This window comes from Wasmannia auropunctata, unplaced genomic scaffold (assembly GCF_000956235.1).
Source record: "Wasmannia auropunctata unplaced genomic scaffold, wasmannia.A_1.0 LD333505.1, whole genome shotgun sequence".
Classification (NCBI taxonomy): Eukaryota; Metazoa; Arthropoda; class Insecta; order Hymenoptera; family Formicidae; genus Wasmannia; species Wasmannia auropunctata.
The window spans coordinates 88490-114519 of NW_012029385.1; the positions used below are offsets into that span (position 1 = coordinate 88490).

At 38.5% G+C, this 26030-nt stretch overlaps 5 protein-coding genes across 9 annotated transcripts; 2 read left to right on the forward strand and 3 right to left on the reverse strand.

Moving 5' to 3' along the window:
- Positions 1–560: 560 nt before the first annotated feature.
- On the forward strand, positions 561–3188 carry LOC105459847 (major facilitator superfamily domain-containing protein 10). Its single transcript, XM_011706158.1, has 7 exons — positions 561–1371; positions 1465–1727; positions 1829–2120; positions 2220–2440; positions 2535–2625; positions 2747–2884; positions 2969–3188. The coding sequence occupies exons 1-7, from the start codon at positions 1152–1154 to the stop codon at positions 3061–3063; spliced, it is 1320 nt and encodes a 439-aa protein (XP_011704460.1). The 5' UTR covers positions 561–1151; the 3' UTR covers positions 3064–3188.
- Positions 3189–4576: 1388 nt separating this feature from the next.
- LOC105459848 (signal transducer and activator of transcription 5B) lies at positions 4577–14770 on the forward strand. Of its 2 annotated transcripts, none has more exons than XM_011706159.1 (10): positions 4577–4684; positions 6060–6211; positions 6942–7098; positions 7192–7532; positions 7616–7759; positions 7849–8320; positions 8453–9128; positions 9204–9365; positions 9438–9675; positions 12704–14770. In XM_011706159.1, the coding sequence occupies exons 2-10, from the start codon at positions 6084–6086 to the stop codon at positions 12876–12878; spliced, it is 2493 nt and encodes an 830-aa protein (XP_011704461.1). In that variant the 5' UTR covers positions 4577–4684; positions 6060–6083; the 3' UTR covers positions 12879–14770. The 2 variants fall into 2 exon arrangements, with proteins under 2 accessions (XP_011704461.1, XP_011704462.1); XM_011706160.1 differs by lacking the exon at positions 4577–4684 and adding an exon at positions 5048–5307.
- A 502-nt stretch (positions 14771–15272) lies between these two features.
- Positions 15273–19123, reverse strand: LOC105459849. Its single transcript, XM_011706161.1, has 6 exons — positions 18187–19123; positions 17590–17864; positions 16894–17211; positions 16353–16602; positions 15969–16240; positions 15273–15675 (listed from the first exon to the last, which is right to left on the reverse strand). The coding sequence occupies exons 1-6, from the start codon at positions 18262–18264 to the stop codon at positions 15420–15422; spliced, it is 1449 nt and encodes a 482-aa protein (XP_011704463.1). The 5' UTR covers positions 18265–19123; the 3' UTR covers positions 15273–15419.
- A 30-nt stretch (positions 19124–19153) lies between these two features.
- Positions 19154–22218, reverse strand: LOC105459852 (phosphatidylinositol 4-kinase type 2-alpha). Of its 2 annotated transcripts, none has more exons than XM_011706166.1 (6): positions 21150–22218; positions 20853–20971; positions 20242–20734; positions 19894–20159; positions 19680–19790; positions 19154–19548 (listed from the first exon to the last, which is right to left on the reverse strand). In XM_011706166.1, exons 1-6 carry the CDS (start codon positions 21514–21516, stop codon positions 19507–19509), a joined length of 1398 nt encoding a protein of 465 aa, XP_011704468.1. In that variant the 5' UTR covers positions 21517–22218; the 3' UTR covers positions 19154–19506. The 2 variants fall into 2 exon arrangements, with proteins under 2 accessions (XP_011704468.1, XP_011704467.1); XM_011706165.1 differs by having other exon boundaries at positions 19651–19790.
- A 579-nt stretch (positions 22219–22797) lies between these two features.
- LOC105459850 lies at positions 22798–25923 on the reverse strand. 3 transcript variants are annotated; one of them, XM_011706163.1, is made up of 9 exons: positions 25698–25923; positions 25413–25613; positions 25011–25308; positions 24774–24927; positions 24550–24692; positions 24278–24471; positions 23811–24207; positions 23494–23736; positions 22798–23404 (listed from the first exon to the last, which is right to left on the reverse strand). In XM_011706163.1, the coding sequence occupies exons 2-9, from the start codon at positions 25530–25532 to the stop codon at positions 23280–23282; spliced, it is 1674 nt and encodes a 557-aa protein (XP_011704465.1). In that variant the 5' UTR covers positions 25533–25613; positions 25698–25923; the 3' UTR covers positions 22798–23279. The 3 variants fall into 3 exon arrangements, with proteins under 3 accessions (XP_011704465.1, XP_011704466.1, XP_011704464.1); XM_011706164.1 differs by lacking the exon at positions 25698–25923 and having other exon boundaries at positions 23811–24030; positions 25413–25690; XM_011706162.1 differs by lacking the exon at positions 25698–25923 and having other exon boundaries at positions 25413–25690.
- Between the last annotated feature and the right edge of the window lie 107 nt (positions 25924–26030).

The window sequence follows — 26030 nt, forward strand, 5'->3', positions numbered from 1 at the left end:
CCGCGCGAGGAAGTGGGTCTGCGCTCGCGTGCGCGCGCGCGCGCTCGCACGCGTGCATGGGTGCGTGTGCGTGCGTGAGAGCGCGAGCGCGCGCTGCCGGAAGTCGGAACGTGCATCATAATGCCCCTGGGTGCGCCGCGGCCGCCCGTCCGCTCTCTCGCTCGCTCGCTCCCCGGCTATTTCTCGCTTCACTGGCAAATAAAAATAATATAACACGAATCTCTCTCGGATTCGCCCGACTCCGCCAAAAGAATCGTACCTATCGCTTTTCCATCTCGAATCTTCGACACGCCGGCTGTTTCCGCTGGACCAAAGTCATGCCCGTACAGTCTTGCGTTTTCGCCGTGTCTCCCTTCATAAATCGACGAAAATTCAATCGAGGAAAACAACGTGCATCCTTCGCGATTCGATGCGATGAGACGAATGCAGTTTCGCATGTATGGTATCTCTATACTTTGCCGACGACGAATGTGACGCCCTCTATACTTTAAAATTGCGACGGGTGATAAGGCGTTTTCTTGCTTTACCGACGGTCCAACAGCTGCGCACGAGAGATAACGATACCGGTCGGATAATTTGATCAATTATCCATCGACGATCGTCCGTCGAACATTTATATTTTATCCATCGCTGATTCGAACAATTCCTTCAATTCGGTACTTTCATTGACAGCACATATGGGTATATATGTATGTATGTATGTATGTACAAAGTTTATATACTAATGCGGACCACGTTACGCGAAGCATGTGAAAAGATGTAGGATGTCGAATGGTAGATTAGAGCCTTTCACTTTTGGGTAACACGAGCCTCCTCCTCGTGCCAAGACGATGACAAGACTGGAAAGCCCTTCTTCATTGTGTCTTACGATTTCACGGCGGAGCTGAGAAATATATATTTAAATAAGTGTACATTATGTAATTCGACAAGAGATAATCAAATTCGCATGGACACTGGTTGCTTTGGAAATTACAGGGAGTATGTACAATCTGCTTCCTGCTATCGGGAGATCCTCAATGATTTGCATAACAGTCGTCAACTGAGTGGGAAGATATGAACATTCTATAAAGGCAGTAGAGAAAATATAAAATTAAACAAAATTTGTATACGAATTTGAACAGTATAATATTGTATAGCAAAAACAAGAAAACATGAATGAAAGTAAGAATAATACAGTACAAGTGGTGTTTATATCCTTGCTGCTGGATCTCCTAGCGTTTACCATGATACTGCCGTTACTGCCAGCTCTCCTGGACCATTACAAAGAGATAGAAAAGGGGCACGGATTGTACTCCGCTATTTTGAACCATGTCAAAAGCATACAAATATTCTTTGACGCACCAGACAAAGTCAGCACAGTTCTTTTTGGAGGTTGGTATTTATACTTACTTTTGTTTAAAACATTAAATCTCATGTTATATATATATATTTTTTTAAGTATAACCATCTCCTTCTGCCTCACAGGTTTCCTAGGCTCCATGTATTCCTTCTTACAATTCCTAGGATCACCAATCATAGGAGCATTATCAGATATTTATGGACGAAAGCCTTTGATGTTGCTTTGCTTGACAGGCATTTCGCTCTCTTATCTCTTATGGGCTTTGTCCACAAATTTCGGTATATTTGTATTGGCCAGATTCGCAGGAGGGATAAGTAAAGGAAACATCAGTCTATCGATGGCTATTATCAGCGATGTTACAGCTCCAAAAACGAGAGGAAAGGCAATGGTAAAGAGACAGACAAGCGAGGATCTAATGTATAGATGAATTGCATCCATATAAAATAAATGCCATTTAATTCTAAATCACAATTTCTCTCATTCTTGCAGGCACTTGTCGGAATAGCCTTCTCCATCGGTTTTGTCGTGGGACCAATGATAGGGGCATTTTTTGCATGGATTTCCAGTGGTAATAGAGAAGGCACGTGGTATGTGACACCAGCGCTATTTGCGCTCTTCCTTGCCCTGAGTGACTTACTTTTTGTTGCTTGCTATCTGAAGGAAAGTCTATCGTTGAAACATAGAGCGACCACTTTGGCAAAAGGATTATCCGGGGCAATTTCCTACATTAATCCTGTTGATCTCTTTCAATTTAACGGAGTGTTGAACTTGAGTCGGCAAGGTATTCCGGCACAGAGAATGTCGCGAAAACATTCTCTCTAATAATGTATTTTATAATCGATAATGTTACTGTAATCATTAATTATGATTTTATTTTCAGATCAAGAAGACTTGAAGATATTAGGTCGAACGTATTTTATATACCTTTTTATATACAGCGGCTTGGAGTTTACTCTAACATTTTTGACGCATCATACGTTCGGATTTACGAGTATGCAACAGGGTTGGATGTTTCTCGGGATTGGACTGGTCATGGCAATTTTACAGGGCGGTTGGGTGCGACGTGTACCTCCAAATAAAACGAAAACCATCAGCGAGCTGGTAATCCATCATTCTTTCACATCAATCTTTCTACATACTTCCCCATTATTAAATGACACCTCTTTATTTAATGATATTTTTTTTATTATTCTAGGGTTTATGGCTAATAATTCCCGCATTTGTATTTATCGGTGTCGCTACCAATGTGCAGGTGTTGTCTATCGGGATTTTTCTTTTTGCAGTTTGTAAGCATTATGTTTTTGTTTATTGCCGATTTAGAAATTAATAAATTCGAATTTATCGTTGAAATACAGTACATGCGACAATATATTTGCACTAACAATTGCTTTGTATTATCTCTTGCAGCCACTGCGATGGTTGTGACTTGTATGATGACTCTGGTGACGCGTATTGGACCTGAACATCAGAAGGGTGCGATCACCGGCATATTTCGTTCCCTGGGTGCATTAGCTCGCGCTTGCGGGCCTATCGTCGCTTCTGCAGGTGAATCCAAGTGACTTGAACTCGCGAAAAATGCTTCTCCTTCGTCGGTTTCGTTTTCTTGAAACGCACACATTCCTATTTCAGCGTTTTGGTGCATCGGGAGTGCCACAACTTATCTAACTGGGGCTCTGCTACTCACGCTACCGCCGCTGATTTTGCACAGCATGCGTACTTTATAATATTTGTCATAAGCCTCTCAAATGTTATGCCGTCTACTTTTTTTCATCTTGTAAAGATATACTCTAGAAACAGTATTTTTATATCTTTTTTTACATTACAGTTTTATACAGATTTAAAAAAAAAATAACTTTTTATAACAAATCAGTATTTTATACGTTATGTTCGCTATTTAGATATATATATATATACATATATATATAGTGATATCAAGAGAATTATTTCCAAGTGAATCTATTAATAGATTATCCAGACATCACATTTGTTATTTATATCTAGCTTGTTACACATTTAAGAGCCTATAGTCCAAGTAGCAAATGTATTGTGTATGTGTACTTATATACAACAAATTAATTTGTTGTATTATATTTTATATACGTACTATACATATTTTTGTGATATATATATATACATATATTATAAAAAAAGTTACATAAAAATTTATAAATTATATTTGTATGCGTTATACGCATATATCTTATTTGTAATTAAAAATACTCTAACGTTTCAATAAACTAAACATTTAAGAATTTTTTATATAGCCATACACGTACGTATTATTATGTTAAAAATGTTAAAAATATATCCGCTTGACGGAAAAATTGTTCTCGAATCCGCATGCATTCTTTTTATTATAATTATTACTTTCTACACTTTCTTTCTCCGAAATCTAAAGGCCAAACTGAATAGATTTGCATAATGGTATAAACATATATCTTGCGCGGAGAAACCGCGCGAATAAATCAAGATTTATGATCGATAAACGATACTTCGTTAGATTTCTCTTTTTTTAAATGTGTCTATAATTATTTACAATTTAGTGCGCGCGCGCGAACGAGCGAGCGCTATTATTTCGTTTATTTCAGCGCGGCCGCGGAGGAGACGATCGAATGCGAATTGTGCGGAGGAAAACGCGCGGTAACCGCGCGAGGGAAGAAAAACAGACCCGTCGGTGTGGTTTATCGATAAATCACGGCGCGCGCGATCGCCGCCCGCGGTGCGCAGCCTGCGCAGGTCCGGCGGCGGTCACGTGACCCGTCCCACTCCCACGTTCGCCCCCACCGTCGCCCGCCGGCGCCGTTTACGGTAGGAAATTCCGAGAATTTCCACCCGTGTCGGTTCATTCCGTCGTCATCCGCGTCGACCGACGTTGCCCGACGGCCTGTGATGTACGCGGCCGAGAGGACGGCCGAGGGAGCGGATTGGAGCGGAAACGGCGGTAGGAGGACTTCTTCGGGGTGTAACTTTCGGGAGAAGGGACAGACAGGCAGGTCCCGAACGGGCATTATTGATGGCAGCGTGGGTGTGAGTCCGATTGCACGCAATAATTACTCCTTTCCGCGATTATTGCGCGGCCAGTGCGGATTATAGCTGTCGCATCGCGCGTCAGCGATACGTTCAAGGTCGCCGGCGCGAAACAACAACGAAGAAGCGAGTGGAGCGAGCGAGTGGTAACAGCAGCAGCGGCGGTGGCGGCGGCGGCGGCGGCGACGGCGACGGCGACGACGGCGACGACGTCGACGGCGACGATTACGCCGTACGTGTATTGCGTCGTATAAACGTCTTCGCCAAAAAACATCTGTTTCTCAGGACGAGGGAGTAGCAGGGGCCGACGAGTATCAGGTGAGTTTCGGCGAATTCCGGAGCGGTCTTCGTTCGCTCTTTGCCCGCTGTTCGCTCCGTCCCCTTCTTCCTCCTCTTCCTTCCTTTCCCCGTCCCTCTTCCTCTCCTCCATGCCCCCTCCCCCCTCCCGCGTTCTTATCTATTTGCGCGTTACGTCGCGCGATACGTTTTTTTTCCCCCCTCTCCTCGACGCACGATAGAGCTTTTCGTCGCGAAACTTTTCAAAGAACTTTCGTCGTCAAACTCTTTTTTTTTAGACCGCTCGGGAGCAGACTTCCGTTTCCGCGCGATTCTCGCGCGCGCGGCGTTCTCCGTTCTCCTTCGAAGTTTCAGCGCGCGACGTCGTGTCTTCTCCTCGAACGAGCCACCCGTTCGATCGCGATAAATTGCCGCGCGGACGATAAAAATAAATCGGCGAGAACGCGCCTTTATTTTTTTTTTTTACATAAATTATAGACGTAATTGCCGAGGATGGATATGTTTTGCGAGACGTCTCGAAATGAAGTATTTTCCGAAGCCTCGAAGAGTAAAAACCACGCGATTACTGATCGTAATATAGGATGCCTCTGGGATATCTGACTGAACTTTAGTAACGAGTCATAGTCCTCGATAATCTGATATGAGTAATAATGGATTACATAATGTTTTTGTATGACCATTTATTTGAATACCGGGATTCTGAAACTTTCCATGCGGCTGCAATGTGGAAAGGACGTTTGCAAGATCTATTTATGATATTCTTTTGACAGCGCAATCCGTTGAGAGAAGATGCGTTTTGTCGATCGTTTTCGAAATTTTTTATTTTGTATCAGAGCGGCTTCGATCAAACTCCAGTTAACTTAATCGACGATTAATACAGACGACAAAATTGCCTATATTAAAATTTCTATTTTATCGGTCCTAATTTAAATGTTTTTCTTTTTGCATCAACAAAAAATTAATTGATGATTGATTGATGAAAACGGCAGAATTGCCTACTGCAAAATCTCTCTCCATTTCATTATTTAAATAATAAATTTCAAATTATTTTATCATTTCTAATTTAAATGTCATTTTTTATCAACAAAAATGAACGACTTTATCCATGTTACAAAACAAAATACTATTACCTGATCAGTTTAATTAACTCACGTCAAGTGATACCCGCAGTATTTTATTATCGTGGAATTACCAATTTTTTTGTCTGATACATGGAAAGAAAGATTAGATTAGCGACGATGAATCGTACAGTTGGAATTTCTGCTGTAAGCAATTCCAGGTTGAATTAAAATCGACGATTAAATTAATCCAAGTTCGATCGGAGTTACTCAAGATTCTATCGACCTTCGTGAAGGAATATCTAATTAATGTAACACGGACATTTTCTTTGCATCAGAAAGATTACAATTATCTCGCAAAAATGGCGCTGTGGTTGAAAGCACAGCAACTGTCGCAAGATTCGTTGCAAAAGGTGCGCAATATATATGGAGAACATTTTCCGATTGAAGTGAGACACTTCTTGTCATCATGGATAGAAGAGAAGATGTGGTAAGCATAATGTATAAACCCTAAGGAAAGCACTTTCTCACAGTAGTTTTTGATGAATAAGAATTTCTTGTTCATACATACATGCACATACATATAAATAAGAAACTCTTGTTCACCAAAAAATTGCTGTAGAAACAGCTCCAAATCTATTACATTACTAGTATATCTCATACATCAACTCATAATCACTAGTTTTTTTCTTTACAAATCTCATTTTAAATTTATTTTTAAAATTAAATAATATTATCAGGGTTGCTGATATTCTTTTTATTTTATCTAATTGTCAAAATATTTTATCGGTGTAACTCAGGAGAGGATCAAACAAATTTTTTACTCATATTTAAAAATTCTAACTAAATCAATAATGACAATTCGTGGCCCCTGTCAAGATATTACAGCATTATATTCAATTTTAAATTTTTTAATTACTTTAAAAATATTTTATTATTCTAGTTAAATTTTTATGCTCTATTTAACTATTTAAACTATTAAACAAATTTTTAAAATAGAAAGTAATGTAAATATTTTATTTTTTATTTTTTTTTCAATTTTCTGTAATAAATAAAAAGTTTTAATTTTTTTTGTTTTTATTCAGCGTTCCTTTTAATCAAGAAATTTCTTCAAAAAGTGATTGTGAAAACCGGGAAAAGTCAGGGGATATTTTTTTCTCTAGCAGAAAATGGTTGTGCAATCTGGGGGAGATAGTGTTATTTCAAAATTAATTTTTTAGGAATAACATAGAACCGGAAAACCCACAATTTGAGCATTATGTAAACAACTTTGTCGGATCACTAATACTCGAGTTAGAATCAAAAGCAAACACTCTTACCACCGAAGACATGTTTGTAACAAAGATGAAATTGATAGAGGCTGCTACCATGTTTCGAGTGAGTTATACATCATGTCGTTATATATGTTTATTTTATATAATTTAACTGAATTTTAAAAATGTTGCTCATATCTCTGTTGTTCTTTTATAGCAAAGATACAGCGAAAATCCAGTGTCACTATACAAAATAATTAGACACTGTTTGGGCACGGAAATGAAATTGGTCGCAGAAGCCGAACATTTAGGAGGTTTAATAAGCAGTGACAGGGTCAATTTAATGATAGGCGACACGGTTACGGAAATAGCTCATCAGGTCGATATATTACGGCGAAAGACATACGAGACCGGAGAGGACTTACGAAAGATAGAACAGGAGCAGGAGTCTTTCGCTCTTAGTTATCACGAGTGTACGAAACTGAATGCCCATTTGCAACATATCGCGATGCAAGTGCAGAATCAGCAAAATATGGAGTTAGAGAAAAAGATTAGAAGGTAAAATGGTTGTTTGCAATTTAAGAATATATATTATAATTCCTGTTTATTCATGAGATATAAGATCGATATTCTTTATTTAGACAAAAAGAACAGCAAGATTTGCAATTGAGTCAGAAAGTAAACGGTGTGGTCCGTCTACGTTTGATGCTCATGGAAAAATTGGATGATATTATCAAGAAATTGAATATTTTACAATCGAGAATTCTCGACGATGAACTTATAAGGTAAAATATCGATATATATTTAAAGACAATAAGATCACATTTTTTTTCTCTTATCGAATCGTTAATGATCCTGATATTTCTTGTCTAAGGTGGAAGAGAGATCAGCAATTGGCAGGTAATGGTGCAAATTTCGCATCCAACAATTTAGACTCCATTCAGGAATGGTGCGAAAGCCTCGCTGAGCTAATCTGGCAGACGCGGCAACAGATTAAGGAAGCGGAACGTTTGAAGCAAAAGTTCCAATGTGAACCGCCAGGCATTCGAGATACTCTTCCGAGTTTGAACACTCAAATTACACAATTTCTCAGTTCGCTTGTTACAAGTACCTTTATTATTGAAAAACAACCACCGCAAGTCATGAAGACCAACACTCGTTTTACGAGCACGGTTCGTCTTCTTGTCGGTGGTAAATTAAACGTTCACATGACACCGCCACAGGTAAAAGTGAGCATAATTAGCGAAACGCAGGCAAACGCTTTGTTGAAGAGCGAGAAAATGGCTAAGTGCGGTGAGGTCAGCGGCGAGATTTTGAATAATACAGGCACAATGGAATATCATCAGGTGCGCGAGATTTTTATTTTATATTAAATATATTAAACAAGATTGACACAAATATTTTAAGAAGCGTCACTCTTAATGTCAATTCAAAGCTTCAAAAATATCATTGCGCTTACATAACATACCATTTTGCAGGCGACGAGGCAACTCTCGGTGAGTTTCCGCAACATGCAACTGAAGAAGATAAAGCGCACAGAGAAGAAGGGTACAGAATCCGTGATGGACGAGAAATTTTCATTACTGTTTCAATCACAATTTTGCGTTGGCGGGGGCGAACTAGTATTTCAAGTCTGGACTCTAAGTTTGCCCGTGGTCGTGATAGTACACGGTAATCAGGAACCACATGCATGGGCCACGGTCACTTGGGACAACGCGTTTGCCGAGCCAGGTAGGCAACCGTTCCAAGTACCGGAGAAAGTGCCGTGGGGACAAGTGGCCGAGGCGTTGAACATGAAGTTCCGCTCGGCGACCGGCCATCCTTTGACCGAGGACAATCTTCGATTTCTCGCGGAAAAGGCATTCCGAAGCAACGGCAATTCAGTCCAGGATTATTCGAACATGCTGTTGAGCTGGGCGCAGTTCTGTAAAGAACCATTACCCGAAAGAAACTTCACCTTTTGGGAATGGTTTTACGCCGTCATGAAATTGACTAGAGAGCATCTGAGGGGTCCGTGGATCGACCGGTACATCCTTGGTTTCATCCGAAAGAAACAAGCGGAAGAGATGCTAGCGAACTGCACGGTTGGCACTTTCCTGATGCGTTATTCCGATTCAGAACTCGGCGGTATTACCATCGCTTGGGTTGGTGGAGGTAAAGTATCGGAAACAAAAATTGAGATAAGTTTCGCGTGAAAGAAATGCATAACTGGTGTCTTAATGTTACCAGATCAATCAACAGATCATGTCTTCATGTTACAACCGTTTACTAGCAAAGACTTTGCTATTCGAAGTTTGGCCGATCGTCTTGCCGATATGCAACATTTACAGTATCTCTATCCAGACATTAGCAAAGATACGGCCTTCGGCAAATATTACACTCCATTCACTGGTAAATCTAACACGCAATGAATGGATTGTATGGTTCGTGGCTAGTTAATTAATAATTGATTAATTTCCATAGATAACCAAACTCAAACGTCAAACGGGTATGTCAAGCCATATTTAGTAACGCACGTGCCAGGTTGGCCTGCTCTGTCCAGTATCGGTGGTCAAACGCCATCGCATTCATCCGTAACAGGCATGAGCAACAACGGTCAGAGTGGCCCGGGCGGAAGTTACCCTGCTACACCGCAGACCGTATTTCCACCGCACAGTCCGCCAGATCCATCCACGCGGGACACGCCATCCGTAGCATCAAGGTCAGTCTCTTGGATGTAATATTGGATCAGTGATCTTTACTTGATATTTCTATTAAATCAACTTTGAAATATCGTGATATCGATATGCCTTTACATTTGGTACTTTGTTATCCTTGAAAGAGAAACGAATCTCAGATTATGCACGATGTCCAGTGAATTAAATAAAAGATATGCAATACATTTTTTTAATTTTCGAAAATGATTTTTCTTCGTACTTTAAAATTTGTTTCATGAATTTGTTTTTTATTTTTTTTGTTATTTTCTTCATGAGATATCATCTCCTAATCATGGTTGTGGCATAATTTACCGGACATCTGTATATCGATGTCGAACATATCATCCGCATTTTATGAATAATAATCTTAAAATGAAAATTTCAAAATTTATCGATAACTGTTAGAAGCGTATGATTAATTCTACTGCCGTATTAACAGACGTTGAATCTGTTTTTGTTGACGGCACGAAAGATTTTATTTCTCTCGTCATTTAAATGAAAAATGAAACTTTGTAATAATATACCAAAGTACCATATATTACATCCCTCCGGCTTAAAAAAATGAAAATCGAAGACAATAATTTATGTGAGCTTATTGCAAATGAGAACAAGTATTACACATTCCTTGCACTTGACTCACATTTTACATACATCTTCTAGATTTTCTATTTTTTGCAAAGACGGTCAGTATTTTTTTTTTCTTTTTTTATAAGTGTTTTTTGACACAAGGAATTTTATAGAAAGATGTAATGATAACTGCGCGATTGTACTTTTTGTAAACGTTTTTACGAAATATTGTACGTTTAATATTATAATTAAGGTAGATGAGCGAGGAGAAAAAAAAACGAACAGTATATATGATAAGACACGTATCATTCAACGAATTTTATAATGACTGAAGGTATGTCTTACGATATATTCAGTTATCCGGGTATGTTGTTGTCCGAACAAAGCAACTGTGACGTGAATGCAGATAAATAATCTTTATCTGCTGAAACGTTTAAAATATATGTGTAAATGTATGACTAGTGACGCCATAAAGTAACAATCATGTTAAATCATCAATATTAACGTTCTTTTCTTTTTTAACGGTTTTTTAATTATTTTTTTCTCCCTTTTGTATATTTATTGTGTGTACTCCAGTATTTTTGTCCAACAATAAGGCTTTATTCATACTATAAGTAATATATGTGATAACATTCTAGTTGCATTTCAATCATTTGCTCAAAAATATTCTTCAATGAAACACACACACTCACACAAACAAATAGGATTTATATTAGTCATGTTTAAATCTTGATATCAATTGTAAGGCTTGATATGAATTTAGCTTTACAATAATGAAAAAAATATATTTTATTACAAATATACCGTTTCTCACACAGCTTTATTATACTAATAATGTGAATGTCCGTACGGTCAAACTAAAGTTTTCAAGTAAGCAATTATAGTCGGTATTTGTAAGATTGTACGTACAGCTACTTTTTTTTATTATAATTTGTTATATTATTTTTTTTTTTATTATAATTTGTTTTCCAATTTTAATATAAGTTTGGTTAAAAACAAATTGAGATTTTAAAAGTATGTATAACGACTAATGTCGTAATTTGAACAATTAAGAAAAAAACTCATTATGTATTCAAATGTATATATATCTTTAATATAAAAAATATATATGAAGATATATGTATATGTATATACGTACTGTATATATTTTAGATTATATAAACACATTCATTAATTAACAAAAATATCCAATTAATGTTATTTTGAGGATGAAACAAAGGCAACTGGATCATTACCTATAGCGTGAACAAAGTCTGATTAATCAGCTATCTATAAATTTAGTATTAAAGGGCATTGCTACCATGCATTAACTTATCGATAACGCAATATTAGTAATTTTGAGAAGAGGTGAATTCTAAGGTTCTAAGTGAATTACTGTAATATTAAAAAGTGCCTTTACGCACAATTGCATTTCAATTTTATATATCATTAAATTTATGTGTTTAGTTTATGCATTAAGTTATATAATTGGTATTAGAAATGCGATCTCTGTTTTCTACTTTAATTTTTAGTTATTGTTTATTTTTTGACACACAACACTGACACACAACACATTGTATAACCACACGAAAATTTTTATAACCAAAAAAAAAAACAAAGAATTTAAAATGTATCAATAAATTTAACGAATATAAACAGATACTTTATTTCAGCAGATTTAATTCGTTTTTGATCGTTGAAATGATTCTATTTCGACTATTCGTACAATCATATTGTGGACCATTGAGAAATATCGATTAGAAATTAGGATAAAATTAATTTTTCGACTGTACTTTTCTATAATTTATTTTTCTAATGCAACGTCTTATCCATGGCTTTAATGTAGCTTTTATATAATTTTTTTATGCTATAGCTTATAATATTGCGTACGTAGCACAAACATTCGCGTGTTAAAGAGACATCACGTTCAGCAAAACAGGTGCGCAGATATGCTACTCGTATAAGATAGCTGTGTCTGTAAAAGTAAAAAAGGGCAAAGGCCTGGAGCAAGCCGGTACAACCACAACAGAATGTTCGATACTATTCTGCAAAATGCAGCTCCAATCACTCGCAGCTGGCAATTGAGTAACGTTATTGCTCGCGGATTCATTGGAACAACATTGTCGTTTCGTTGCTCTCGTGTAGCGTCGCACGAGTCGAGAGGTAAACAACGGGCAAAAAAACAAAAAAATCATTCACGATTTCCATTTTGCTTTTCTCGGAGACGACAAGTGACCGATGTGCAAGCTTAGTTCTGGGTTGGGCTCTTGTGGTTGTTATACTCCCTTTGCCGTGTTGTACCGGCTATTCTGGCTCTAATCGGTCACCTTCAAAAAAAGTAGCGAACGATACGTATTCCCAGACGAATAAAAAAAAAACAAGAGAGAAAGGAAAGACACGATGGGAAGAGAGGGACAGATTTAAGCCTACGATAATTTGATTATCGAGGATTGCCAGTGATTGGGGTTGTGTTTTGATCTGTGGTAGCTACGCTCCGGGTCTCGGCCAGTCAGGCGTTGGGCAGCCAGGTTCGGACATGGACTACATGGAGACAATCATGGGTAACAACGAATTGCCGATCGACGAAAATCTCAACTTGGATCACTTGAACAACTTCGGCTTCGACTTCATGCAGTACAACCAATCTACCAAGCTGCAATAGGAGGTATGCCTATACGGGTATGCACCGTCGTTCTCGAGTACGATGGCACATCCGTGATGACCGCCATTGCAGGTCTCCCCCGATCTTTCTCCGATCTCTATTTATCAGTCATGCCGAAGCGCACCGGAGGCAATCGAAAATGTATCGCGAATTGTTAACAGGGGAGGGATATTAATGTATCCTAGAATGGTACAATTATATATACATTTCTTTTTCTCTCTCCTTTTATAAAAAAAAACCATAGCCAGTGTTTTGTAGTTACGAATTGGCTTTCTTATCTTTAGAAGATTATAGAAAGATCAAGTTGTTATCACTTTTATCTAATATGATATATATGTAATATATCTCTGTTGATCTTGTTCTCTTATACTCAAGTTGCAATGACCGAGCAATACCTACATCCGAGAGTTCTTATGTATTGATACGTTGATGCGACTCATGGCTAAATAGATACGAAGATATTCGTATCTATTTAATGAGTTGACCAATCGTTACAACAAAAATTGTGATTTTTCGTCAATATAATTTTTTTGAAATGAAAAAAAAGCACAAGCGGTTTTTAGATCCATTGTTTCTATATTCTAAATTTATATTTATCAATTCTTTTCTAGTAAACAACTACAAATTGTATGTTTTTTTATATTCGTTTCCATTGACAATTTGATTAATTTTCAAGTCCTTTCTTTAAGTTCTTTGTATCTATCTTTTTTTTGTAACGTTTATCATTATAATTTAAGTTCTTACACGATGTAAAAGAGACTTAGTACAAAGATTTATATATTATTGTCTATAACATGTGAAGTGCTAGAAGAGAGCATATGTAATTATAAATAGAATTGTATGTCGCTTGTGAATAGCAGATTAAGCTACTAAGCAAATATCTATATTACATATGTAGAATTACATATACAGATTGATATAACAATTATTTTTGTTAAACAATTAGATCGTTTTATAGAGAACATTTTAGCGAAATACTATAAATCATGTTATTTCTTTTTCTTTTTTTAAATAATAATTTGTATAATTACGATATTGTGGTTACAAATTGATTTACGTTTTTAGAGGATTATAAAAAAAAAGCAAAATTATTGCTTGCCTAATTCAAATGTTTAGGATTAGATAATGATAGAGACTCGTTAAAGAGAAATTTTTAAAGCATACAAACAATGCATAGACCATCATTTCCATGATCACCTAGTCAAATTGCCATTTATACGCATTTTGGATTTTGGAAATATAGAGCAGCCATGGAAAACAGGAGACCGATTAAATTTTTTTTATGTTGTCGTATTTTATTTGTTCAGTTAAACAGAAAAGTAATGTTAAAAGGAATGATAGCGCGTGTTACGTAGATGTAAAAGTGCATTGTGTGATGTGACCTAAAATAAGTGCCTTGCGCATTTTTAAACTTTGTATTCTATAATTTTTCGGCAAGTTCTGCAAAGATCTCGTCGATTTAAGATTATATTGTTTTAACTAATTTTTAAGAAATTTTTTTTTATTTCAGTGATATCTTAAATTTCTTGGACTTCTATAGTATTTCGTCGGGAGATAAGTTGTCTCTGAAAAATAATTTAGAATGTCCTTGTGAAGATTCTTTAGATTGTGAAATCTTAACATCAACTTTTAGAATTATTTTTAGAATTAAGGAATATTTTTAGAGATATAAGACAGAGAGAAGGGAAAAAGTAAGGAGACTAATTTTCTTAGAGTTTATATAAAAAAATCTCCTTACTTTTTAACTTAAATCAACTATAATAACTTTAGATTATTATAGTTTATTAATTATTATGGTGCCCTATTCCCTCCCCTGTATGTTTTACGATTACGTATGTTACACGTGACACGTATGTTTAAATGCGTACATAATAAAGTACATTGTAGAACAATGGTTGTTTATTCCTTTTCTTAATAGATATCCATCCTTATTGGGACAAAGTAACTAAGCAGTTTTGTGACGTGTAACTTGTAATTTGTTACAGTTTTCAATACTTGTTTCTATTACAGTAGAATAATATTTTTCTATAAAAATTTGTTATATTACAAATAGCAAGGCAGAGAAATTAATCTCGGGTATTTTGCTTGATAGGCGGCTACCGTAAAGGTATCCAGTAGCCCGGCTGTTTATTGCTGCAGCTATATTTAGAATAGAATTCACACGATTTGCTCGACGTACTTTCCGTATTCAAAATCTCGAGGAGCAAGATGTAAATTCGTTCTTGATTTTATCTGCGTTATTGCAATATGAAAAAGTAATAATTGCTGATGCAATTATTAGTTCTTATAAAGCAATTATTTTTATTGAATGGCACATCTTTTTAGTCATATATTATCTTATTATCTTTCTCGAAAAGAAACTTTAAGATACTCGAAATAAAGACTGCAAAATGATTGCTTTTTATTCTAAAATAATTTTATTCATAATGAGGTTTTTGTTCTAAAAATAGGAAACGTTGGCCACTGCAGGTATAAAATAATATCAAAATAGATTGCAATTTATCTTCAGCCTACAGCAGGCGCTATTCAATCCGAAAACATTTAAGACGCTTCTGTCGGAGCAGACGAAACGTTATCCTGTTCGTCGATCGGACAAGGACACTCCGCGCACGAATCGTCCTCGACATAATGGCCTGGCACAGGATAACTCATGTGATAAACCGTATCGCTGACCATCGGATGTTCCGGAGCCCGATATTTGCTCTTTTGAGCCCATGGGAGCACCTCTTTAGGTTTCGGCGTCCACGATTGGTATGATAATTTATTTATCGTCTCGCAGTCGACCTTAATTTCCGGCCTGCACAGAGCGTATTGCAAGATCGATTACGACTTTATAATTCGAAGCACCATGAAAAGATTTAAAAGATGGAACAAGATACGAATAATAGCCGGCGTTAATTAGATTATTACGCAAATAGCTAAATTAAATCAAAATTAAAACAGTAAACAATTAATCATAAAGTTACGCGAGTCTTTTAAAGGCGTCTTCGGAGGAAAGTTTTTTTCTGAGAAAACGAGTTCTCGCCGCATTATAAATAGATCGTCCTTTGGACTGTTTAGACTTCACATATATATGTTTCTCCTTCTCACCTATAATATTGCATAACGGGCTTGTAGCTGCGAACAGGTTTTATCACGTCGGGTTTTACGTAAGATAATCCGGTAATCGTGTCTCCCTCCAGCGGTATGTCGGCCGCGCGGATATTATCAGAGGGGACGATAAGTTCCGGGCGTAGCGTCGTTTTCGCTACGTACTCGCAACGGGCCGTTGTTTCCGATTGCATTTTAGCGGTCGACAGCATGGTCCTGGTGCGCGGCAGATACGGTTTCCGCTTCTCGGTCCAGACCCGTTGATAACTCAGCTGCAAAAGATAACTCGCAGAATGAGAATTACGAGAGTTGTAAATCGATAAAAACTATCGGTTTTTTTTTATCGCGTGACTCAAGAATAATCAATTAGGTACGACGTTACACCTTGCTGGTCGTATCGGCGGACATCCTTGCGTCGGAGACAGAGATACTGCCGCAGGGAACAATCGGCACCGCGCGCTCCGCGTCAGCCGGTAGATAGCTCTCCTTGTAGATAGTTTTATCCGCAAATTCCGCGCCGTAAGGCAATACATCCGTCGTGACGGGAAGGAAGGGCTTCTCCACGGAAATCGCATCGTTCTCCATATAGCTTTCGGAATACGTGGTTTTGCCGCACATCGCGATGTCCGGTGGCCTTTCATTTCAACATTCAGATTAATATAAATTTTTGTCACAGAAAATGATCGTGCGATAATAATTACTATAATTGTTGCTCTGTCATATAGAGATAGAGAAATTTTATTATTTTAATATTCAAATTTTCTTAATTAAAATATAATAGCTTTTATTAATAAATAAGATGATTTTTTATATATAATTATCAGATTATATGTATATATCTATTTTACATTGTAGAAAATAATTATAGAACGTCTGATTTTGCTATTGTCAGAATGCAGCACTTAAATTCACGTGCGATACGTACTTGTACATCGGTTTCTGCGCCCAAGGATGAAACTCTTTCTTAAGGACGACAAAGGGCTGGTAGCTGAGTTTTTGCGTCGTCTCTTTGGGAAGGGGTTGACTTGACGGACGGTACTTTAATATCGGTTTGAAACTGATTGCAGGTTCAATAGGCCCTGGAGAAACGTAGGACATTCGTACCATCGTTCTGTCGTCCAACGGAGCTGAACTTGTGCGAATATTTCCGCAGGGTACAATCATCTCTGGCCTCTCCACGTGTTTCGCCACGTAGTCGTGACGGACTGTCGTCACAGTTTCAATCGTGCCTGTGCTCAGCAGTCTAGCAAAATTATTACATTAACTTACTTCTATTTTTTATTATAACGAAATAAAAGAAAATACGCAAGAAAGTCTCTTTTCTCAAGGTAGCTCAAACTTGATCTGCTGAACTGAAAGACAAGAGAAACGAATATATGCGAATCTTTTTTCGATCCGAGCTTTTATGTTCCTAAATCCATAACTTGTCATTTATCTCAAGGATCTCGACGTATCACAAACGAAACTGCTTAAATTCTTAGATATACAAGAGATACAGCACAATTTTTAATATCTTCACGCAACATGAAGATCCTGGTCGTACTTATAGGTAAATTTCTCTTTTTGCGAATGTTATGAATATCGATACGTATAATGATAGAATATAGATATTTTGTCTTACCTGCGTTTCGGTAAGATAGGTTTTGCTTTAACGGTCTCCCATACGGGTCTGTAGGACAATTTGTTTGTTGTTTCGTCGAAAAACTTGGCAGTACTCTTCTGAAGACTATGGACTGGCCGAAATGGTTGCAGCCGCGCGCAACGCGCCGCTGCGCGATCCACATCTAGATAAGACAAGTGATACGTCGTTCTGTCTTCTAATTGTATCGACGGTACCTTGTATAATCGCTCCGGTGCGAAGGATTTTGCACGTGCGGGCTGCACGTATCTTTTGTACTGTGTTAATAGCATAAATTAGTAGTAACATAAACGTTTAAATTGTATAATATTAGTGATAACTGATATTGTATATTATATAATGTATCAGAATATAATGTACCATATTAATCGGACATTAACAATTATAAATTATGAAATATATTAATTTCTTCAATCTATCAATTAAATTTACTACTATATTATAACGAAAAATTCAACATTCGTGGAATATTAATCATAATTTTGCTAATAATAAATTTTTCAACACTATATTGAAAGCGTTAAAAATAATTGAAAATTTGTAAGATATCGATGAAAATATTGCCGAGTCGGCAATTACTTTGGTCTTGCATGGACATGTCGTCGTTTTGGTGCATGGTGGAATTTTCCTTTTTGAGCAAGTCTCAACAACCTCCATATTGCAGCTTTAAATCCCCTTTCTTATCGTCTATTGTATATAATATATATGTACAGTGCACAATTGCATTAATATTATTCTGCTTGTAAACGTTGTGTCGTAATAAATATTAAAACATTCAAAATAATATCGGAGAATCAAAGTTTTATGACATTTAAAAAATCTGATTAAGATACGCCTGACACATGGTCCAGAACTAACTTCGTGTTATCCTCACATGATTCTATTTCACCCACGACACGGCGTGCATTACAAAAGAGAAAACAGGCAAAAATACAATTTCATAACAAATTTGCTAGAAATTCTATTTCATCTACGTTATTCCAGTAGCAATTTTCATTTGTACTTAACGTTATGTATAACTACATGGAAATCCTGTTGTCAGTACAATATGCGACGTGACGTGACATGCGTACTACATGCGTATCACAGTTTAATTTCCAAAAAATTTATACATCATTTTTAAATATTTAGCGATCAACACGTAGAACTGGAATAACTAATGCCACTTTCTCGACACGCGAGAATAGAAGAAAGAAAATATCTTATATCTGTTACACGAGATATACAAGATATTTTTATCTTTCAGCTATTAACTTTTAAGTTGGAGCATGACATTAGTCGTTCTCTAGGTATTGATCTATGCACTCCTTTCACGGTACCGATTGGCACAGACTACAACGTGTGTGTGTGTGTGGTGTGGTGTGTGTGTGTGTGTGTGTGTGTGTGTGTGTGTGCGTGCGCGCGCGTGTGGAAGACACGAGAGAGACATTTCGTACAACTTGCATCTGTATCTTTTTTTTTGCGTTCATAGATCATATATTATATCTAAATTTCATACGCCCTTTTTTACAATTTGTTCGCAATTTAAGCGCATTAAAAGAAAATGTTTTAACATTTTATATATATATATATATATTTACTGTATACAATATAGTTGTACGAATATCTTATATCCCGATTAAACTGAGAGAGAGAAAAGGAGATTATAAATACAAGGCAGCCTAAAAAGAGTGACCGCGCCCTCCTGATCAATTTGCAGCCGCATTGTAGAAATAAAACTTAAGAGAGGTAGAAATATAGGATGAACTTAGAAAAGTAATAACATTTTTCGCGGCGGAGAGGACAATAACACTGATATCACTGACACTTCACGAGCACTCGATTCTCAAGTCAACGAATTCGCGTTTTCAACACCAGGAGAAGAACGGACTCTTGTTCTGGAAGCGCTGGGTAAACGTGTCAGAGAACGAAAACAACCTGGGAGTGCCGTTTCCTTTGGCTCTAAAGCAAAACAAGGCGTGAAATTTGGTAACATTCATTGCTGTATATATCTAAAAATGGGAGCAATAAGTAAAAAAAAAATATATATATATATATATATACTTTTCCACAATTACAGCCGGCATTTGTACCAATTGCACAGGACTTTTGGCGTCTTTCAGAGCCTGTTGCAGATTCAAAATTTGGCCGCGCATCACGCTCATTTGCCTATCGAAGTGATGTCGGTCGAAGCCCTTATCTTGCTGCGGAAATAGACGAGCAGATTATGCTTGCGTCAAAATTATTGTTGCACAAACAACGAACGGAATGCGATACGCTCGTTCTCGTCGAATATATGTAGCATACTTTGAACAGCTGATACAGATCGTCGCAGAGATCCTGTACGAAATTCTGATCCGAGAGTTGCGGCAAAACTAGCTCCCTCGTGACTTCGCTGAACGGTTGTTTCGCCTGCGTCAGCCATGCCCAGTGATAAGGATACGCCCTCCAAGAATCTGGATGCTTAAAGGGGAAGGCCAGGCCGTTGTCGATCGCTGCGATCTTCACTTCACCCTGTTCAGATCCGTTCTTGCTAACGCTAGTGTCGTATTTGATGAGCCAATTGTCGTTACCTACGGAATATTAATCGTGAAAAAAAAGAGACCACATATAGTTAACGCTTTATTATTAGGCAGAAGCAGTTTTATCCTTTACCCCTGTCTGTATTTCTGATAATATAATCCAGGATGACCAAACGCTCGAACTGAAGCTGGAATTCTCGACTCAAGCGCGCCGGCATGGATTCGTTCTCCCATCGCCTCAACCAGAAATCAGCGTCCTTGTAACCATCCACGAAGACTTGAAAGGAGCCGACTTTTGGCGGTAGACCGATACGATTGAAATGCGACCCCACCGTAGGGAACTGGTCCATGATGGCTTGCTTCATGCGCGCCTTCTGACGATCCAGACGAGGATAATTGAACACCTCGCTAACGAGTTTCACCACTCTGGTGTTCGGTACGATTCCGAGGCCCAGCTTGCGATCGACCAGGCTGGCGCCTGCCTCGCTCAGGTAACCCTGATTTGGAATCAGGCAACTCCTGCCGAAGCAGCACGGACAGCAGAGCTTGTGCATCCATTTTGTCCACTTTGGATTTAATCTGCCGTAAGGTTCCTCGTCTTTTGGCTTGAATACACCTATAATTTTCTGACAAGACAGTATGGGATCATTGTTGCTTGCATATCACTGTACGTACCTACTTTAGAAGCGACGGTAGCGTCAAAACTTTTTGTTACTTTTGAGCAGATTAAAAACTACACCTTACCCCCGCTGGATTTTTGACAAAATAACTCCCGCTGGAACCCTGGTATATCCTTTCTGGGTAAACCCCATTGTCTATCGCGCACTCAGCCTGCCACACCAGTTCCGAGAACTGTGGATCATCTACAACAATACGTACGCACACATGTAATGTCACGCGTAATTTCATATGCGTGATAACAGATATGAAAAATGACAATTCTTAGAAGGTCACGGGATATCATGATTCATCAACGGACGTATGTACACAGTACCCGGGAGAGGTAAGGGGACACCAACAGCGTTGCGGCCGGAAACGAACCTGGAAATCTGTTGAACGTGACGTCGAGCTCCAAGCGACCGAGGAGAGGCTGGCTCTCCCGGTCGATCCCGGAGGAATCTATGGCTAGGGTTTGGTCGTTGCTCAAACCAGGAATGAAGTCGACGTCGGGTAGCAGGTCAGCCGGCGACGGCGGCTGGTCGTTCTGCAACGACAGACGCTGATGATGGCTGCTGCTACTGCTGCTGCTGACGGGCGCGATGGAGAGATCCACCAGCGCGTCAGTCTCCACCAGAGCAGCGGCAGCGGCGGCGGTGGCGGCTGCAGCGGTGGTGGCGGGGCTGGTATTGTTCTGGCTATGGTACTCTCGGTAAGGCACGTGCAGCTGCTGCTGTTCGGAGTCGCTCATCACAGACCGCTCGCTCTCGTGACGACGATCCCGCTCCGCGAGGATCGAGACGGCCGACCTCGCTCTCCGATTTATCCTCCCGAGCTGACGGCTCGGGTCGGGTTCCTCTAGCCGGACCAATGGACGATCGTCACCCTTACGACATTCCCGCGTGCTGCTGCTGCTGCTGCCTTCCGCCTGTCAGCGACACGCGCTCGTTCCCTGCAGTTTCTCCCGGTCGCTGCGGTTATACGTGTGCGTGTCAGCGTGCGAGGAATGCATTAGCATCGTCGTCGATGCGTCATCCAGATCACACACGTATGTATATTGTCACACACGTAGCGTTAGCGTAGGTAGGCCAGCACGCGCAGCCTGCCGTCAGCGGCGAGGACGATGACAGGACGGCGGGGGGAGGGGCAGACGCGGGGATACCTATTGCGATCTAACCCGATTAACCAAAATGCGATCCGTCATCCCAGCGGCGGATACTATCAGCTGATAGGATTACCGCCATGTTTGCGCGACGCGTATGCATTTTCTCTTTTCTCTCTCTCTCTCTTTCTCTGCTTCTGCCCTTCCTTCTCTATCTTTCTTTTACACAATTCGCTGCGGTTACCGCATTATTTTCTACGTCGCGGCATTCATCGCCGCAATTGATCCCGATCGATTTCTGTCGTCGCAATTATTTAGCTCGATCGGATTTAAATAATCGCGACAGGTACATACAAGTGCACTCATCGAGGATGAGTTTCACGAGCGAGTTTCGAATCGTACTCGATTCGAAACTCGCTCGTGAAACATTCGGAAGGTTATGGTCCGCAGCAACTAATCAGCCTTGTTTAATTATTTTCACTATTTCTATATAAATAATAATGAAATAATATCGTCATGTCTAAATATTTGTACGTAATGATTTGTACGATCTCGAAGTTTGTCTTAGTTAATTTAGCTAAGAGGTGCGGCTTTCCAAAGATAGAGTTATAAAAGAGAGGGAGAGATAACACGTGCTCGAAAACATGTGCGAAAAGTTAAGCGTATATATACATATATATAAAAAGAGTATATCGACAGATAAAAATAAAAATTATATAAAACGCTAAGTTAATAAATATACAGAACATTATATGTGATCACTGATTATGCACTGATAGTGCACAAATATTCAGACATCATATATATGGTCAATAAAAGCTGTGCATAAGTTAGAAATCATTTATGAAGTCATTTATTTTATGTGTAAAGAAGTGTTAAAAATAAACTGTTTTCTAGATTTTTTAAAAAACAAGTTAACGCCAATAGATATCCACTTTATCTTATTCATCCTATTTAATGTTAATAAAATTATAATTTATAAAATATGGGAAAAATTCACAATTATAAGATCTTTTTGTAATGAAAAATTATTAGATGGCCCGTGAGAATGAGATATACATCTTTATAAATACACAATATTGTCAATATTGACCTACTCCTCTAACGTTGTTTCTTTGTTGTTATTGTAAAAATGTAAAACATAGAATGTCAGATACGTAACACCGAAATAGAAAGTGAAATATATATATTAGGAAACGGTGTGGTATATCACATATGTCTTGTATTTAATATAAATCAAGACTATTAAGTAAGTTTGAGCAATTAATTGTTGAAACTTTACATTATTTTTTTTCCTCCAATGTCGAGATTACTCAGTAAAGCATCAGTGAGCATTTCTTGTCAAACCAGTTGCGCGTTTCGTCAATTCTTTGAGATGATGTACGTATAACGCGAACAGTATCACGACGGGATTAAAAGAGATTTTTCATTTTGCCACCATAGTCGTTCGTTATCAGATGCTCTGCTTTCGAGCGACGTTTTCTCGGTGTTAGATTCAATCCCTCGTAGTTTACATCCGGGCTGCGCGATACGTTTCCTGAAGGTACACGTCATACGCTAGTTTTTTAATCTTTTTCAATTTGTGGAAATTTTAGGCAAATCGGAATATCAAAAGCTGCGACAAACCTCCAGGCCGCTTCAAATGCAACTTAGAGTGACATAGCAATCGAGAGTACAAGGACGAAAGCGGCTTTCCTTTAAACGAGATTTGCTCGCACTTGACAGAACACGCGCGGGGTGACAGCCATCCGCTCATGCTGTTCCAGGAATTGCTCAAGTCCGACGAAGGACTTGAGCAATTCCTTGCAGGTAGCTCGCACAGCGGACGATATTCTCGTTTGTACCTCTTAAATAAATGTTTGCGTTTGCCTGAAATTTAAACACACCTTTGTGACGTTCGCTCTCAATTTCCGAAATGATGCGATTTTTAACGAGCTACATACCTTTCGTCGGAGATGAGCACAGTCTCTCATAGAAAAGATCATCATCCGTGCATTGATTAAAATTGAAACTGACCTTTGGAGATTGCAGTAAAATGTTGCGGTTTACAATTGATGCGCTGTCCGCGTCGAAATAGACGCTGACATCTTTAATTTCCCGCGACGTGTATCGCTCGTTTCTGCACATACCGTCGATTCTCGTGTTTAGCGCGCCGAACAGCGTCTGCAGAGATTTCATCTTTTTGCAAGCGTTCTGAACGAACGGTAGACACCGCGACAGATCGGAAAGATCGGCGATGTTTCCGTGATGATGTAATATTTGCGTGAATGTCAAGTGCAGCAGCGACAGTAAAGAGGAAAACACGATGGAGCCATTTGCGTGTAAATTGCGAATTAAATGCTTGAATGAAAAAAAAAGAGGGAAATAATTGACCGCAAGTACAGCGGACAAGAAATTTTTATTTGATTACCTGCGTCTCGGATTGCGTATATAATAAACTATCGCAGCGAATTTCGGGAAATTTGTACGCCTCGATCGTCACGGAATTCGAGTTTATCCTCAAGACAAGTTTGCACAAACGACTGCTGGATTCCTCTAATTCATTCAATTCTTCATTCTTTCGGTATATATATTGAATCTTCTTGAAAATGCTTCTTCTCCATACTGCAACGCGAGAAGGAATATCGTGTAAGTTATCAATGAAAAAATCATCGAAGAAAAAAATATTTATCGTGCACTAACAGTCTGTGACGTTAGAATCTTCGACGTCTATCAATCGCTTTTGAATTAATGGATGTGCCGGCAGATCAAGGACCAGTTTTTTTATATTCTCCCTTCTGTCGAAAATCTCCGATTTACACGCATTCGATCTCTCGATCTCGCTGCTAAAATATATAATGCATAATTACACACATAAATTTGATGTATTGCTTTTCATTGTGCGAGCAGCGAAAATGTTGATTTACCTCAGGAAATAATTTGCGGCCTTCAGTATTTTCTCCGTCTTTTTATGAGTCCCCATTATGACGCTGCATTTTTGCGCGATTATACTATTGATGTACGCTATCGTTAAATCCTGCACTGGACTCGTACACGGCGCGTTCAACAATTCTCCTTGAACTGCGAAGAAACCGCAATTCGGACGTAATAAATGAGAAAACAAATAAATGAGTTTTCTTTCAACATTCAGCACATTTACGTACGTTCCCTGTTCACGTGAGTCCTGAGAGCGAGTTGCGACAGCTTCCACATAATAATCTGAAACTTGATTCCTCCCGACTGGATCAAGTGGGACATCAGTATCGTTGGGAAGTTGAGGTCGGGATTGTCTCGCGACAGGACGCACAAGAGACTCTTCATTTCAACGCGATACGTTGCCTCGTCCGTTTTGCATAAGATCGGCCATTTGACCATTCGCTTGAACAGCTTTGCGTCGCACACGACTGATAGATAATGCGATACATGCAGGAAACCCGCCGTATTAGGCTTGTCAAACATGCCCTTTTTGCCCCCCCAAAAAATGTGCTCGCATTAATAATTTTTAATTTAGTTATAAACATAATGACATAAAAATTTAAATGTTAGAGAAATGTTTTTGTCCTTACCTTTTTAAAGTGCCGTTGAAACTCGACTGACGGTGGTACGACTTGCGTAAGCAAAAGTACATTTTTGTAAAACGATGAACTAATGGCTGTAATTAATTGAGTTTCTTTTAATCTGCTCATTGTTATACGCCCACAGTGAATTCAATTAGTCGCTGCTTCGTCTCTGCGGTATTTATTTTTACGCTATCGAGCATGTTTAATCTACATAAATACACAGTCGTATAGTGGTCTCAATTATTTTGTTATCAATATTTGTAAACACGTATATATATATATGTAACATACGATTGTCGCGCCGATAATAATCAGATTCGTTCGATCTTTGTACTTGAACTTTTTGCACTTTCCGTCTGTTTTATCCTATCTCGATACAATTGTTGTGAGTTTTGGAACACAGCGCATCCCAGATAACAAGATATTTCCACGGTATTGGTACGGTGAGCGTACGTTGTACTATGCGTACCAGTATCGTACCTACCACGTACGTGCGTACTGTTGGGATACATTACCAGTACACCGTACTATTGGTACACGATACGGCTATCGTACTGTAAATTTGAAATAGGTTATGATTGTCATTTACATTATATCCAAATAGGACAAAAATAATTAAAATAA